Below are 14060 nucleotides of genomic sequence, written 5' to 3' on the forward strand. Positions count from 1 at the left end.
TAAAATTATATCTGTAGAGGTTTTTCTGGAGCCTACAAAATCAGGAATATCTGGCGTGTAAAATACAAGTGTGGCAAAGGCTGGCAGCAGTGGTAACAGGGCCTGGGAGATCCTGTGCCCATTTGAAGGAGACAGGCATGACTTAGCTGCCCGTGAAGCTCCTTGTGATGCTGTTATGAGAAAATGTGAGTCCAGCATTATCAAGCCCTCCATTATTTCTCATAACTTGCCAAAAATCTAGGTTTTATGTTAATCGCCCTGATTTTTGAGGGTTGGCAATACATTGTAAAAATTAAAAGTGTTACATGTATTAAGCTAAGTCTATTGTGGGTTAGATTTTGACTCAGACCCCCATTTTGGAAACATTTCCATGGAACAACTATGTTGATTCTGTTTATGGAAACATTTTCCAAAATACAGAGGATGAGTCATTTTGTGCCAGCAGGTGTCATAGAACTAAGGTGTTATTTGTTCATTCTCCTGCTTTTGTTTTTATTCCTCAGTTACAAAGTTGTAAGAAAAAATATTGACTTACTAGATGTGTAGTCATTTATTTATTGAGGCTGAAAGTGTGTGTTATTTAATTAATTGATTTGGTGACTCTATAAATTCGCAAGCCCTCTGCCGGAGACATGAAAAAGCATGTCAGGCCCTGTTCTCAGGTGTTTCTGTGTAGTTCTTAGACAAATATGTAACAGAATGATCTAAGCAGTAAGGTTAGATCATTGGGGTATTTGTAAGGTATAACAGAGAGAGAAAAAAGACCCCTTACACCAGGTAGGGTAAGTCAATGGTAGACTCGCACAGCTGTCAGTATCCTGGTGAATCTTCATGAGAAGTATTGTGTCCGGTAGACAAGGTGAAAAGGCTTTCCAGGCAGAGGGGATAACATCTATAAAGTCATGGAATCATAAAAGAGAAGAGAGTGTGCTTTTTCAGGATTTAATGCAATTGCACGTGACCAAATAAAAGCGTGGATAGGGAGGTGGTATCGATTTTTCAAGCTAAAGTGTTCTCCAGGCCTCTCTAAAGAACTCAGCCTTCATCCTGAGTGCTTCAGTGACACGGAAAAACAAAGCAGAAAAGTGATATGACCGGGTTTGCATGTTAGGAAAATTGGTTTTTCCTGCAACGAAGAGACAAAGGAGTCAGCACTGCAAGCAGAAGACCAAGTGGGAAGCTGTGGCGGTAATCCCAGTGTTGGAAATTAGGCCATGGTGGTCCAACATGAGGGATATGTTAGAGAGAGAGAAGATAGAATTTGGTGACTGGATATTTAGGCTGAGGGGAAAAGAAGAGCCACTTTTTTTGTTTGTTTGCTTTTGTTTTTGTTTTTGTTTTGTTTTTGAGACACAGTCTCGTTCTGTCTCCCAGGCTGGAGTGCAGTGATGCGATCTCGGCTCACTGCCACCTCTACCTCCCACCTCAAGCAATTCTCTTGCTTCAGGAATTACAGGCGTGCACCACCACACCTGGTTAATTTTTTTTTTTTTGTATGTTTATTAGAGACGGGGTTTCGCCATGTTGACCAGGCTGGTCTCGAACTCTTGATCTCAGGTGATCTGCCCGCCTTGGCCTCCCAAAGTGCTAGGATTATAGGAGTGAGTCACCGCACCCAGCAAAGAACCTCTTTTGAGGGCACTGGTATTTCTTCACTTGATTTTTTCTTGCATATGTCTCTAGGGTTTGCATATAAAATGGAAATGTGGCACCTTTCCCCCAACTTTCAGTTTTTCTGCTTCGTTTTTCCGTATGTCACTGAAGCACTCAGGATGAAGGCTGAGTGCTTTAGAGAGGCCTGGAGAACACTTTAGCTTAAAGAATCGACACCACCTCCCTATCCACACTTTCATTTGGTCACGTGCAATTGCATTAAATCCTGAAAAAGCATACTCCCTTCTCTTTTATGATTCTATGACTTTATAAATGTTACTCCCTCTGCCTGGAGAGCCTTCTCACCTTGTCTACCGGACACAATATTTCTCATGAAGATTCACCAAGATACTGACAGCTGTGCAAGTCTACCATTGATTTACCCTATCTGGTGTAAGGAGATTCAGATCATGCTCCAGCTTCCAGCTTTGATGCTTGCCTTTCTCTTTGCCTCTGAACAAATCTTAGAGAAAGTTAATTGCATTATGAAGAAAGACAGTTATTTTTCTTCTATTTTTTAAGTCCAAAGATTTTGCTCACATAAAACCATAAAAACCCACTACCTATATTACCAGAGAGCTAGGTTGCAGCTTATTATGCTTTTTTCATGAGACGTGGATTGACGTGCAAGGGCTATTTGTTTTTCTTAAACTCTACGAATGGAAAATTTTTAAAGACTTTTTAAAAAACAGGATTATATGTGCCCCCAGCTTACTGTCATAACCAGGACCTTTGTCACTACAGTCTTAAGGAGAAGGTTTTCATGACAGTGTAAATGCACACCCTTTTTTTCCAGCTGGTAAATAGACTGTCTTTTGTACAATTCCAGAGCAACAATAACCAATGTACCTGTCTGTTATAGAATGTGGCATTCTGTGACCCAAAGGGAAAGCTGCGTGCAGAGCTGGACAAAGATGGCTCTATTGTAACAGGCTTTCTCTGTTAAATTAAAGGTTAGAGGATGGGAAGTGGCTTTGAATACTGTGGAGAAAAGCAAGGACTGGAGATTACTGCCTATGTGGACTTTTCTATTTTTATAGAGTTCCTAGCAGCTTATGAGAATAGACTATCAAAGCGCAAGTTAAACTTGAAATGGCTTGTGGCGAATATTTGAATGACACCTGGTGACTGAACCATATTGCACAAGGAAAGTGCTGAATAGCTTACTTGACTGTATTAAAATGTATACACATTATTTACTGCTTTTCCAGCTTTTGACAAACAGAAAATATAATATCTGATGTCTCCTTTGCTAAAGAATATTAATCTAGATGGCCCCGTTTAATTAGAATGTGATTAATCTAGATTTCTTAGAATTTGGAAAACCAGAGGCAGAAAGAACCTTGTTACTGACTACGTCATTTAAAAGATGAATTAACTGAGTCAGATAATGAAATTCAATACGAGTTGACAATGGAGTGTAGACATGCGCCTCTCTGAGCAAATACTATGGCGTCCAATTCAGAATCTGGTCTGGAAAATAGCCACCAGAATGAAATGATGGGAGACCAAATCATGGTAACTATTAATTTCATGAAGCCTGGACCATATTTATCTCCAGATACCCAGTGCCAAGCACAATGTTTGTGATTCAATTAAAACTCATGGAATAAATAAACTGATTATTTCTTTTTTAAAAAAAGGATATGGTAGCAATCTTCAAACATTTGAAGGACTGTCACGTGAAACAGGAATAAGACTTAACCTGCAGGAGTAAGATTTTTAAGTACCGCGATTTATTTGAAAGTTTGAAACTAAAGAAATAGCTTTTAATGTAACACAGAGAAGCCTTTTATTTTAATCACAGACATTGGATGAGATTTCACCGGAGGAATCCAAGCAGAGGCTGGCAGAGATTTTGAATAATAGTTAAAAGTCAAGTAATATTTTGGCACAGATAACATGAAAGTCATCTGAAAACCAAATTTAATGAATCTATGATAAGTGACTTGCCCAAATATTTGGCTAGTTAGCAACAGAGCTGGAGCAAGGTTAACATCTCCCAATTCCTGGCCTAGTTTGCTCTCACAAAACCACATTCTTTGAGGAAATGATCAAGGTTTTTAAAAATTAATTTTAAAATATTTTTAAAATTTATTTTTAATTGACAAATAATGCGTGTTTATATTTATGGGGTATGGTGTGATGTTTCCATCATGGAATGACTAAGTCAAGCTAATTAACAAATCTGTCTTCATATTCTTATCATTTGCTAAGACAGGATAAGGGACAGAGTCAAAATATGTATAAAATACATAAATGAAGGTAATTTAATGTTTAATGTTTTTGGATAATAAAATTCTAGCTTATACAGTTTACACATTATTTCATATTTAAAGTTGACTCAGTTTGTTGTTAACTAATTCAAAAATATTTTCAGTCAAATTAAAATAAAAAATATAAACACTTGACAAATACAGTAAATATCTTACACTAAAGTTGTGATAAAGGTGTTAAAGTTACTTATCTAATGAACATAAATTTCCAGCTCCAGTTTCTGGGATTGTGAATATGATAAATTTGCCTTCGTGATTAAGGTTACCAGTCAGGTGACTTTGGGTTAATCAAAAGGTTGATTATCCAGGTGAGCGTAATCTAACCACACGAGCCCTTTAAAAGTGGAGCAGATTCTTTGGATGTGAATGAGGGGAAGTAAGAGAATCAGGGGACTGAGAAATGTGTTCTAGGAGTGAGGGTGACCCCAGTAAGCAGTCCTCAAAAAAAATAGAGACCTTGGTCCCAGAACTGTGAGAAACTGGATTTTCACAAACTCAACTGCCCTCGCTAAAGAACCCAGTACTTCTTACCTATAGAACTATTAATAGTAGATAGTAAATGGGTGTTATTTAAAGCTGCTAAAACTGGTGATTTGTTATGGAGCAATAGCATATTAATACAATAAACCAAGTGTGGTAACTGTAATTGCTAAAAAGATAACCATTAAGAGTTCTGAAGACCGAGCCTGCTTTTATCTCCAAAATGTGAGAATAAAATTTGGTAAACAAAGTAAAAATTTTAAATAGGTAGGTAAATACCACAAAAATCGTACAGTTCAAGTTTTTTAAAATAAAATGTCATTTTTATACTCTCATCTTTTCGACAGCTACTCAGGTGGACTTTAAGTATTTTGGTACTTGTTCATATATGCCAGAAAATTATTTTTATTGTTATATCAGGAATTGTTGTGCTGTGCACGTGTGTGTGTGTGTGCCTGTGTGTTAATATTTTATAAAGCATTAAGATGTTTTGGTTCCTTATCCAAAAGTAAAGGGAGTACTGATGCCCTCCAATTGGAATATTCTGTATAAGTTTATAAACCTGACATGTCTGGGCAATAATAAAATAGAAAATGCTGAAATCCTGGGCTGCATACTTTGTAGAATATGATTTTATTTATAAAAGTGTCTAGTAGCATTGAAACCATGTACGGCGTTTCTCAGACTGTGACAGATTTAATTTTTACTGATTATGGAGAAAGCTGTTCTGGCAAGTCATAAATAATTGCCTCAAATAATGTCTATTTTCTGTATATCATTTTGATATGAGGGGAGGGACCTGGTTGAGCAGTTGGTATTAAATTCTGTTTGTGAATATATTACTTAGTAAATTGTTAGCTAGATTTATTTGCTTTGCATATATGCATATAAAAAGGGGTTCTGCTTTCCATGTGACTTGAAAAATAGATATTACTAGAAATTATGTATATGTTGTGAAGTTTTCCGTGTCCTGATCAATAAATTATCTTGTCAGCTCCAACTCTTTATGATTGATTTAAAAGAATGCATCAAAATGATTCACTGAGAAGAGATGATAATCTGTTTTACTAGTATTATGTATTACTCTGTTTATCATTTTCTCTTCTTTTTTTCAGTAAGTGACTAAAGTGCTTTCTGTAGTTTGCTACAGTAAATAATTCTTTCTGTTAGTATTATTGTGGTACAAGATTTAAGCTAATGAGATAGTCATTCAAATCACAATATATAGAGAGATTTTATATGGCATATGCTAGTGTTAGCATGGGAAAACGTGATCACTTCCTCTGGCTAATGGAATTTGGCTTTTGTACTGACAGCTCTGGACCCAGTACAGTATATTCTCTTTTTCTATATGATAAAAAAATCATTGCTGTCACTAGATTTTAGGTAAGCACTATTGAATGCTTCCAAAGTGATTACGTGGGATCTAGTGACTGCAGTGATTCACTTACTCTCTAATTAGTGTTCTATTTAATAAGAAGGTCCTTTAAATATAGAAGATACTTCGGTAGCAGTGATTGCACTTCATGTACAAATGCAAGACCATCACCTCATACAGAAAATATAGAACTGTCAAATGAAAAAAATATAAGGCCCATATGCAAACTGACTTTCTAACTATAGCAATATTCTTATTAAAATATTTCTATTTTTAAAGAATTTAAAACAGCCATTTATTTTTGAGAGACACATTTATTTTCTATAAATTTTATTTATAACTTGATAGTCAACATCTTTTCCAGCTCATTAGGAAACGTGAATAGTTTTGATTTGCTTTCTTCTTTATTTTATTACTCATTTTATTTTAGTTTGTTTTCTTTAAAAATATAACTTTCTTTCTGGGCTATAAGTCTGTGAGCATTTAAAAACATTACATAAGGCTGCACAGTGTGATGAGTGTCCAACTGTTAGGCAGATCTGACTTCAGTACCAGTCCGTTACTTAAGTGACATTACTATGTCACTCTGAGAAAGTTACTTAATTTTTGTAAACTTCAGTTCTCTTCATCTTAAATGATTATAACAAGTATCTATTGTTGAGAGATTTGAAATGATGCATTAGCAGTGTCTTAAGCTATCGTCAATATAACACACAAACTTTCTTTTCCTAACAATGAAATAGTATTTTAAGGTGTGTTTCTACATGACAGGTAGTGTTAGAAATTTCAAATAATTGTTGAAACGCGTTGAGCCACTGAAACATTTCAACTTGAAAACATCAGGTGGTCTAATAGCTTTTTTGTGTTAGCCAAGCAATTATTTAAAGATTTTTCCTCCTGTGGGCTTAGTACTTGGTTTTTATAACTTTGTAAGGCTATTGGGAGAGACGCGTCATTTCATATAACACTTCAAAGGAGTGGAAAGTACTCTTTACTTACCCTAATCTGTGTTCTCCTGCTTGTGACAATGTTTACTTCCAATTATAATTGCATCTTTTTTGAGAGCTGATAAACTTGTTGAATTTATTGCATAGTATTTTAGAGTATAAGTACATACTTGAATTTTTGTTCCATGTAACCATTTTGTATAATACCTAGATTTTACTTTTTATTTTTACAGTGTTTTCAGTTTCTTTCCTTTTAGTCAGAACGGGGCAATGTGACCTGATGAAAAGAACCTTAAAACCAGAGTTGGAAATTTTAATCCTCTTCAAGGTTTCCACATTAATTCACTTATGGTCCTGAAGCAAGTTATTTTTTTTCTTCTTTGCTTCAGCTTTCTAATAAAGGTCATCTGGAAAAAAAAAATCTTTTTTTAAGTCATGTTAACATTTAAAAAACAAACGAGTTAGTATAAACTTGGAAGTCTCACATTTTTAGATGCATATATACCTTCTTAAACTGGATATTTCTGAAATTCTCGAATAATTTTAGAAATGAAATATGTGTTGGGAGGAGAAATCACAGATGGACTGCATGAGTAATATCTGAGTTTTAGATAAAATAAAACAAAGGAATAACCTGGGCATACAGAAAATGAAGGCCTCATTGGGGCATGTGTCTCTTATAAGGCTGTGGCAATGGCCCGTAATTTAAATCAGCATCAAAGTATTTGGAAATTTTAGAATAACTTCCAACTTCAATGCGACAAATTGCTCATATATGAAAATCGTCCTGCCTTGCAAAGCATAATACAACTCAGGTGCTTCTGCTGTTGTTCCGTTTGATTCATTTGTCCACATTTCTCTGATTTTGTTCTTTCTCATCAAATTGTGTCTGGATTTCCTCATTTAGAACTTCACATTCTATTTTCAGAGTCTTACAAGTCTGCGACATTTTGTCTTGTCCTTTTATGTCATAATTTAGATCTATATTATACCTTGTTTTGAGAATGATTGCATATAATTTCCACTGTATATAATAAAATAAGACTATGCTATGTCATTATCATTATTTATAATACTTAAATGTCTGTCATATAGGCACATAATAAATGTGAATGCTGAACAAAGGAATTCAATAAAGAAAATGAAACTTCCAGTTAGTTAATCATTCAGAAACATTTCTGGAGTGTTTACTATGTGTAAAATATGTATTAATGCTTAGAATACAAAAATGTATACCACTGCTTCAGCTTTTCGGGAACACAAGTTTATTAGAAGGGACCTGTAACCTAGAACTATGGCTTTAAACATGTTCAAAATCACCTAGAAGCTATAGAGGTTATGTCTGCTGTGATTGGTGAGTGGGAGCAGTGAAAACCTTTCCTTGGATGTGCAACCGTTGAACTAACTCTTGACAAATCAGGAAGAGGTTCCTAGACAGAAGATGGAGAATGACAACTTCATGTGAAGCTAATGTCATGTTCATAAAGGGTGTCTTTTTTGAGAATGGTTACAATGTTGGAGATAAGAAGGATGTAAATTTGCTAGTTGATGTTTTTAGACTTTTTAAAAATTATACACGAGTTACAAATTTTAGCCAAAAGACTATGATTATTAGATTTGTTTGTTAGAAATATAACTTTGGCTAGAGTAAACTAGTTTTATTAGAGTAAACTTTGGGGTTGTAAGGAGAATCTGCACCTTGCAACCATCCGGGCTGGTCAGGAGAGTGTTGAAATATTATAGAAGTGTGAATGGAAATGGAAAACAAGTAGTTTCAAGGGGAAATTGACAGGAACTGGTGCCCTGTTGAGTAAGAACATTGAGGACAAGAGATACATTTCCATTAATTTAAATAGTGAAATTATAAAATTTAGGCTAGACATACTGGATCTGGAAGAAATTGTCTTATGAGTTTCGGATTTTACAAAATAAGAAAAAAATACATACAGAGTGATGAAAGAGATGGATGTTTGATTAAATGCCATGTCTTTAGTTTATATCCACGCTAAATTAAGAGAAATGTATTTAAGAGGAAATAGCATGTAGGCATTCATATTAAAATAAAATGTAAAACATTTAGGAGATATCTGTATGAAAGATGTGTCTTTATTAGGAAACCATTCTAGGTATCCCTCTCACAGTGCATGGGTCTTTTGGCTTTATATAATTTCCATTCTTTGACATTGTATCTTATTGTCATGGTTTAATTGACACACATTTTCAGCACTGGCCCTCATTCTTTTGTTCACCGTGATATCCACAATGCCTTGAATAGTGTCTGCAACAATCGTAGGCCAAACTGTGGATGCCACTGAATCGATGGATGCATGAACAAATTATTTCTTTATAGACGTGTATTTGGTTGAATGAATTCCTTGTGATTTTGAATGCACATTAGTAAAGAGTCAAATAATGCCTGTTGATTGAAAAGCAGTACACCTAAGGCAGCGTAACATTGTGAAAAGAATTATGGACCAGGAAGTAAGGATGCTCACGTCTAATTTTCAGTTTATACCATCTGAGTCTGAGCTTCTTCATCTGAATATGACAGTAAAACGGGCCACTTTATAGAGTTGTTGGAAGTATTACAAGATAACATATAAAGCAAGTTGCACAGTACATTTTACTCATAATTTTTATTTATGTAGCTTAGCTAAACGGCTTCTCTGTATATGCCATGAATGGTCAGAGACTAGCTTGGCCTTTTTATAAAAACTTATACTTCGCCTCAAAAATGAAGCAGTGTATTTACATTAAATAATTTAATTAAACAAACCAGAGACTGTCTTTCAGTATCATTTTTGTTTTTCTTTCGTATTAATAAAAGTCGCATATTTTTTGTACATTTTTGGAAGTAAAAGGAAGCCATGGAACTGAAATACGAATGTATCAGGAATACTTCAAATACATTTTGCTAATCAAAGTTAAACAGTGTGTAAGTATGCAAAACTAATAACTGATTTCCAGTAAGTTATGAGAAGACATAAAGCAAATCTGGGTAAATACACTCAGCTCTAGAAAAGGGTGCATTTAAGTAAAGAACGGATAATAGCATTTGAAAAAAATATTAAACACAATTTGTTCTTATTGTACATCTTCCTTCTATTCACAAGGGAAAATAGTAAGATTGATTGCAATCAAGATTGTCTTGTGAGACTGAAAAAGAGAAATGAAATTCTGGTACCTACTGATGTACATTCATATTTTGATATGTGGAAATTATTTTATTTTTGTTTTATAGATTTACTTGCGCTTCTTGGACTATGAGATGCAGAATTCAAATGAATGCAAGAGGAATTTTGTGGCTGTGTATGATGGAAGCAGTTCCGTGGAGGATTTGAAAGCTAAGTTCTGTAGCACTGTGGCTAATGATGTGATGCTACGCACAGGTCTTGGGGTGATCCGCATGTGGGCAGATGAGGGCAGCCGAAACAGCCGATTTCAGATGCTCTTCACATCCTTTCAAGAACGTAAGATTCTCTGCACTTGACTGTTTTTCCTTCATATATGCTGTATGATGCCAGTTTCATAAGCTGTTAACGGTGTTTTCTTCACACAGTTTGAGCACAGTAGGCTATTCTCTAATACGTCGTTTAAACCACTAAGGTCCCCCTTTCTTCATTTTGATCCATGACAGGAAACAGTTACATATTACATTTTGCTTTCTTATTTCAACATAGGCATCATAGCCTTTCCTAAGACAGTTCACACTATTCAACTGGGAAATGATGAATTTCATTTGTCTTTGGTTTAGCTCTTAGGAAGCCTATGGAACTGATGGAGCAGCTTCTGGTGAAGTTTGGGTTTAAATTTTTTAAAACCTGCATAAAAATATTTGGTAGGTTCTTTTTAGTAAGCTTCTCTTGCAGGCCCATTTATTTCAAATAGATTTGTGACCTCAGAGTTCCAATTAAAGTAGGTAAGGAGAGAGAATTGCTTGGGTAGATAATAAACGGGAAGAGTTTCAGAAAATATTTAAAACAGCACAATGGGTGCTATCCAGAGTCAAGGGCAAATCAAATAAACTTTAGAAAGTTATGTTCTAATAAATAGTGAGTCATACTAATAGATACATTCTGAATATTTGTCAGAAACCCTGAATATTTCATGTGTTACAAATGTATGGAAGTGAAAAAGAATTCTGAGAAATTTAGCTTTAAGAAATAAGTACCTGGTAACATGAACAGACACTGAAAAGAAGAACAGACACTTTGAAAAGAACATTCATGTGGCCGACAAGCATATAAAAATGTTCAACATCACTAATTATTAGAGAAACCCAAGTCAAAACCACAGTGAGATACCATCTCACACCAGTGAGAATAGCTGTTATTTTATTTATTTATTTATTTATTTATTTATTTATTTATTTATTATTCCTTTTTGAGATGGAGTTTTGCACTTGTTGCCCAGGCTGGAGTGCAATGGTGCGATCTTGGCTCACAGCAACCTTTGCCTCCCGAAGCTATTCTCCTGCCTCAGCCTCCGGAGTAGCTGGGATTACAGGCATGCACCACCACGCACAGCTGATTTTGTATTATTGGTAGAGATGGGGTTTCTCCATGTTAGTCAAGCTGGTCTCAAACTCCTTACCTCAGGTGATCCGCCCACCTCGACCTCCCAAAGTGCTGGGATTAGAGGCATGAGCCACTGTTCCTGGCCTCAGAATAGCTGTTATAAAAGTCAAACAGTAACAGATGCTAGTGACGTTGTGGAAAAAAAGGGAACACTTTATGCACCGCTGGTGGGAATGTAAACTAGTTCAGCCACTGTGGAAGGCAGTTTGGCAGTTTCTCAGAGAACTTAAGACAGATCCACCATTTGACCCAACAATCCCAATACTGAGTATAAATTGTTCTGTCATAAAGACACATGCATGTGTGTGTTCATCACGGGGCTGTCCCCAGACTATTCCCATAACAAAGGCATGGAATCAAATGAGATGCCTATCCATGTTAGACTGCATAAAGAAAATGTGGTAAGCTTCTCTTGCAGGCCCATTTATTTTTAATAGGTTTGTGACTTCAGAGTTCCAATTAAAGTAGGTAAGGAGAGAGAATTGCTTGGGTAGATAGTAAATGGGAAAAGTTTCAGAAAATATTTAAAACATAAAATATAAAAACGGGTGATATCCAGAGTCAAGGGCAAATCACAGAAACTTTGTATTGTGGAATACTATGTAGCCATAAAAAAGAATGATACCATGTACTTTGCAACAACATGGATGGAGCTGGAGGCCATTGTCCTTAGAAGTCTAATATAGTAACAGAAAAGCAAATACCACATGTTCTCACCTATAAGTGAGAGCTAAACATTGAGTCCATATGGACAGAAAGAAGGGAACAACAGACTCCAGAACCTACTTGAGGGTGGAGATTGGGAAAAGGGTGGGGATCATAGTACCCCTATTGGGTACTATGCTTATTACATAGGTGATGGAATAATTTGTACACCAAACTCCCGTGACACACATTTTACCTGTATAATAAACCTGCACATGTGCACCTGAATCTGAAACAAAAGTTGAAAAAAAAAAAACTGTAAATGAAAAGAAATAAGCACCTTGTATTTCACAACGATGTATTTTTGTATTATTAGAAAAGGCAATACAATATTTTTGAAATTTCAATGATTTCTCTTACTGTCAGCAGCGGAGCAGCCAATACTGTTTTAAATTCGTAAATGTTAAGTGTGTTAGACAGTTATTTTGTATAATGAATAAATAGTTGGGGCTTTAAATTCCCTTTTAATTACCCAGTTGGGGAATTTTAGGACACCAGAAATACTGAATGTCACTCAGTCTTTCAAGTCTTGGCACCATCATGTAGTGTGTCAAACATCTCTCCCAGCTTTAGGTCAGATTAAAACAGTATGCCGTGATGTATTTGGTTCAGTAGTTGATTAAAATGTTAGAGGTAGTACATTTTTATCTCAGCAAAATATTTGAGGAAAATATTTTCATTTTATTGACAAGCATATGTAACTCAGGCTACAAGACAACACCTTTGGTGGCTCACTGCTGATTGATCTACCAAATTCAATGAATTATTCCTTCAGTGAGGGAATTTCAGGGTTCTATATTTATTCAGTATTCTTATCAGTCTTCAGGAATAACATACCGAGAACTCGTATTTAATTTAAATGATAAAAATATGAAAGGGCAAGCTAATATATTAAATGATATAGTCAAGATTTTAATAAATAACAAAAATCTGTAATTTTTATCCAAAGTATGCCATAAATATAATCGAGATATATGATAAAAGCATTATATTTCAGAAATCAATAACATAGAGGAACCCTGATGCCCAGGACGGTCCTGTGGTCTTATTTCATTCAAACTTAATGTGAGTCAATACTTTGATTATGGCTGATAAAAATAATCCTATAAACGATATTAGCCTATATTAACGTTAGTGGAGAAACAATGCAAAAAAAAAAAAAAAAGATTTTAGTCTTTTGGGAAACTGCACCAGTCAAAATGCAAAAGGCACAGTCTGTTCTTTCCTGACTATTATTAGTGAGGAGAGTAATCACCTAGAAGAGGCTGACAAAGATGTAATTCCAAATAGGAAGAAACGTTTACTTTAGGATTTGTTGTTGTTCAAAATGTGATAACTACCTCAGACCTATATCTCATGGGTCTCAAAAGTAAGATTTATGTTTGAAAGTTACAGAGAAACTTTTGAGTACAATTTAGGGGGAAAAATGTTTGTCGTGTGAGTCGTGATATTCAAAATTTGAAAGAATGCCTATGAAGGACATGAAATATGGTTAGATGGGTGATTGAATCTGAAAATGGATTATTATCTGGCATGAATGGTATAGGGGAGTCATCTATGTAGGAATAGCTTGAAAGACTGGCTAACATCAAAGATCCCTTTCAACTCTGAAAATAGATTAAGTTCTATGAGTCTTTAAAAATCTGCATAGATAAGAAGTGGTGAACTGTATATATGGTGCATATATTATTATAAATATGTCTATTTGAGATTATAAAAAATAGAGTTTCAATGCATGTGATTAAATTATGTCTGGAAGTCATTGAAGTGGGCTGACTTTTCAATGACTTGAAAAGACACAGGGTGTTCTTCCTACAGAGGCACCCATCCCAATATGTTCTTTCACAGTGGACAAATAATCACTCTCTTCAAATGATGAGTTTTACAACAGCATTCTCTGTGATCACCTCATAAACGTACAGTAAGTTTCCACTGAAACAGGTTTATCCTTTATGTCATGTTACCATCTGTGTTGGTCTGAATGGTTCTGTGGCACCCCTTCAGAACGTCATATGTTCAAAATCCAGTTGCCAAGGTAAGGGTA

General features: G+C 35.2%; 1 protein-coding gene across 8 annotated transcripts in view; it reads left to right on the forward strand.

The window, feature by feature from the left end:
* The window catches only part of NETO1 (neuropilin and tolloid like 1), a 127975-nt gene that overhangs the window by 74925 nt on the left and 38990 nt on the right, over positions 1 to 14060 (forward strand). For all 8 annotated transcript variants that reach the window (XR_501412.3, XM_073006238.1, XM_037988002.2 and 5 more), the window contains one exon: positions 9976 to 10204. Coding sequence is in view for 7 of the 8 variants with exons in the window: in XM_073006238.1 (XP_072862339.1) it covers positions 9976 to 10204 (229 nt within the window). In the remaining variant the exon portion in view is untranslated. The remainder of the gene's footprint in view (positions 1 to 9975; positions 10205 to 14060) is intronic.

This window comes from Chlorocebus sabaeus, chromosome 18, assembly GCF_047675955.1.
Source record: "Chlorocebus sabaeus isolate Y175 chromosome 18, mChlSab1.0.hap1, whole genome shotgun sequence".
Lineage (NCBI taxonomy): Eukaryota > Metazoa > Chordata > Mammalia > Primates > Cercopithecidae > Chlorocebus > Chlorocebus sabaeus.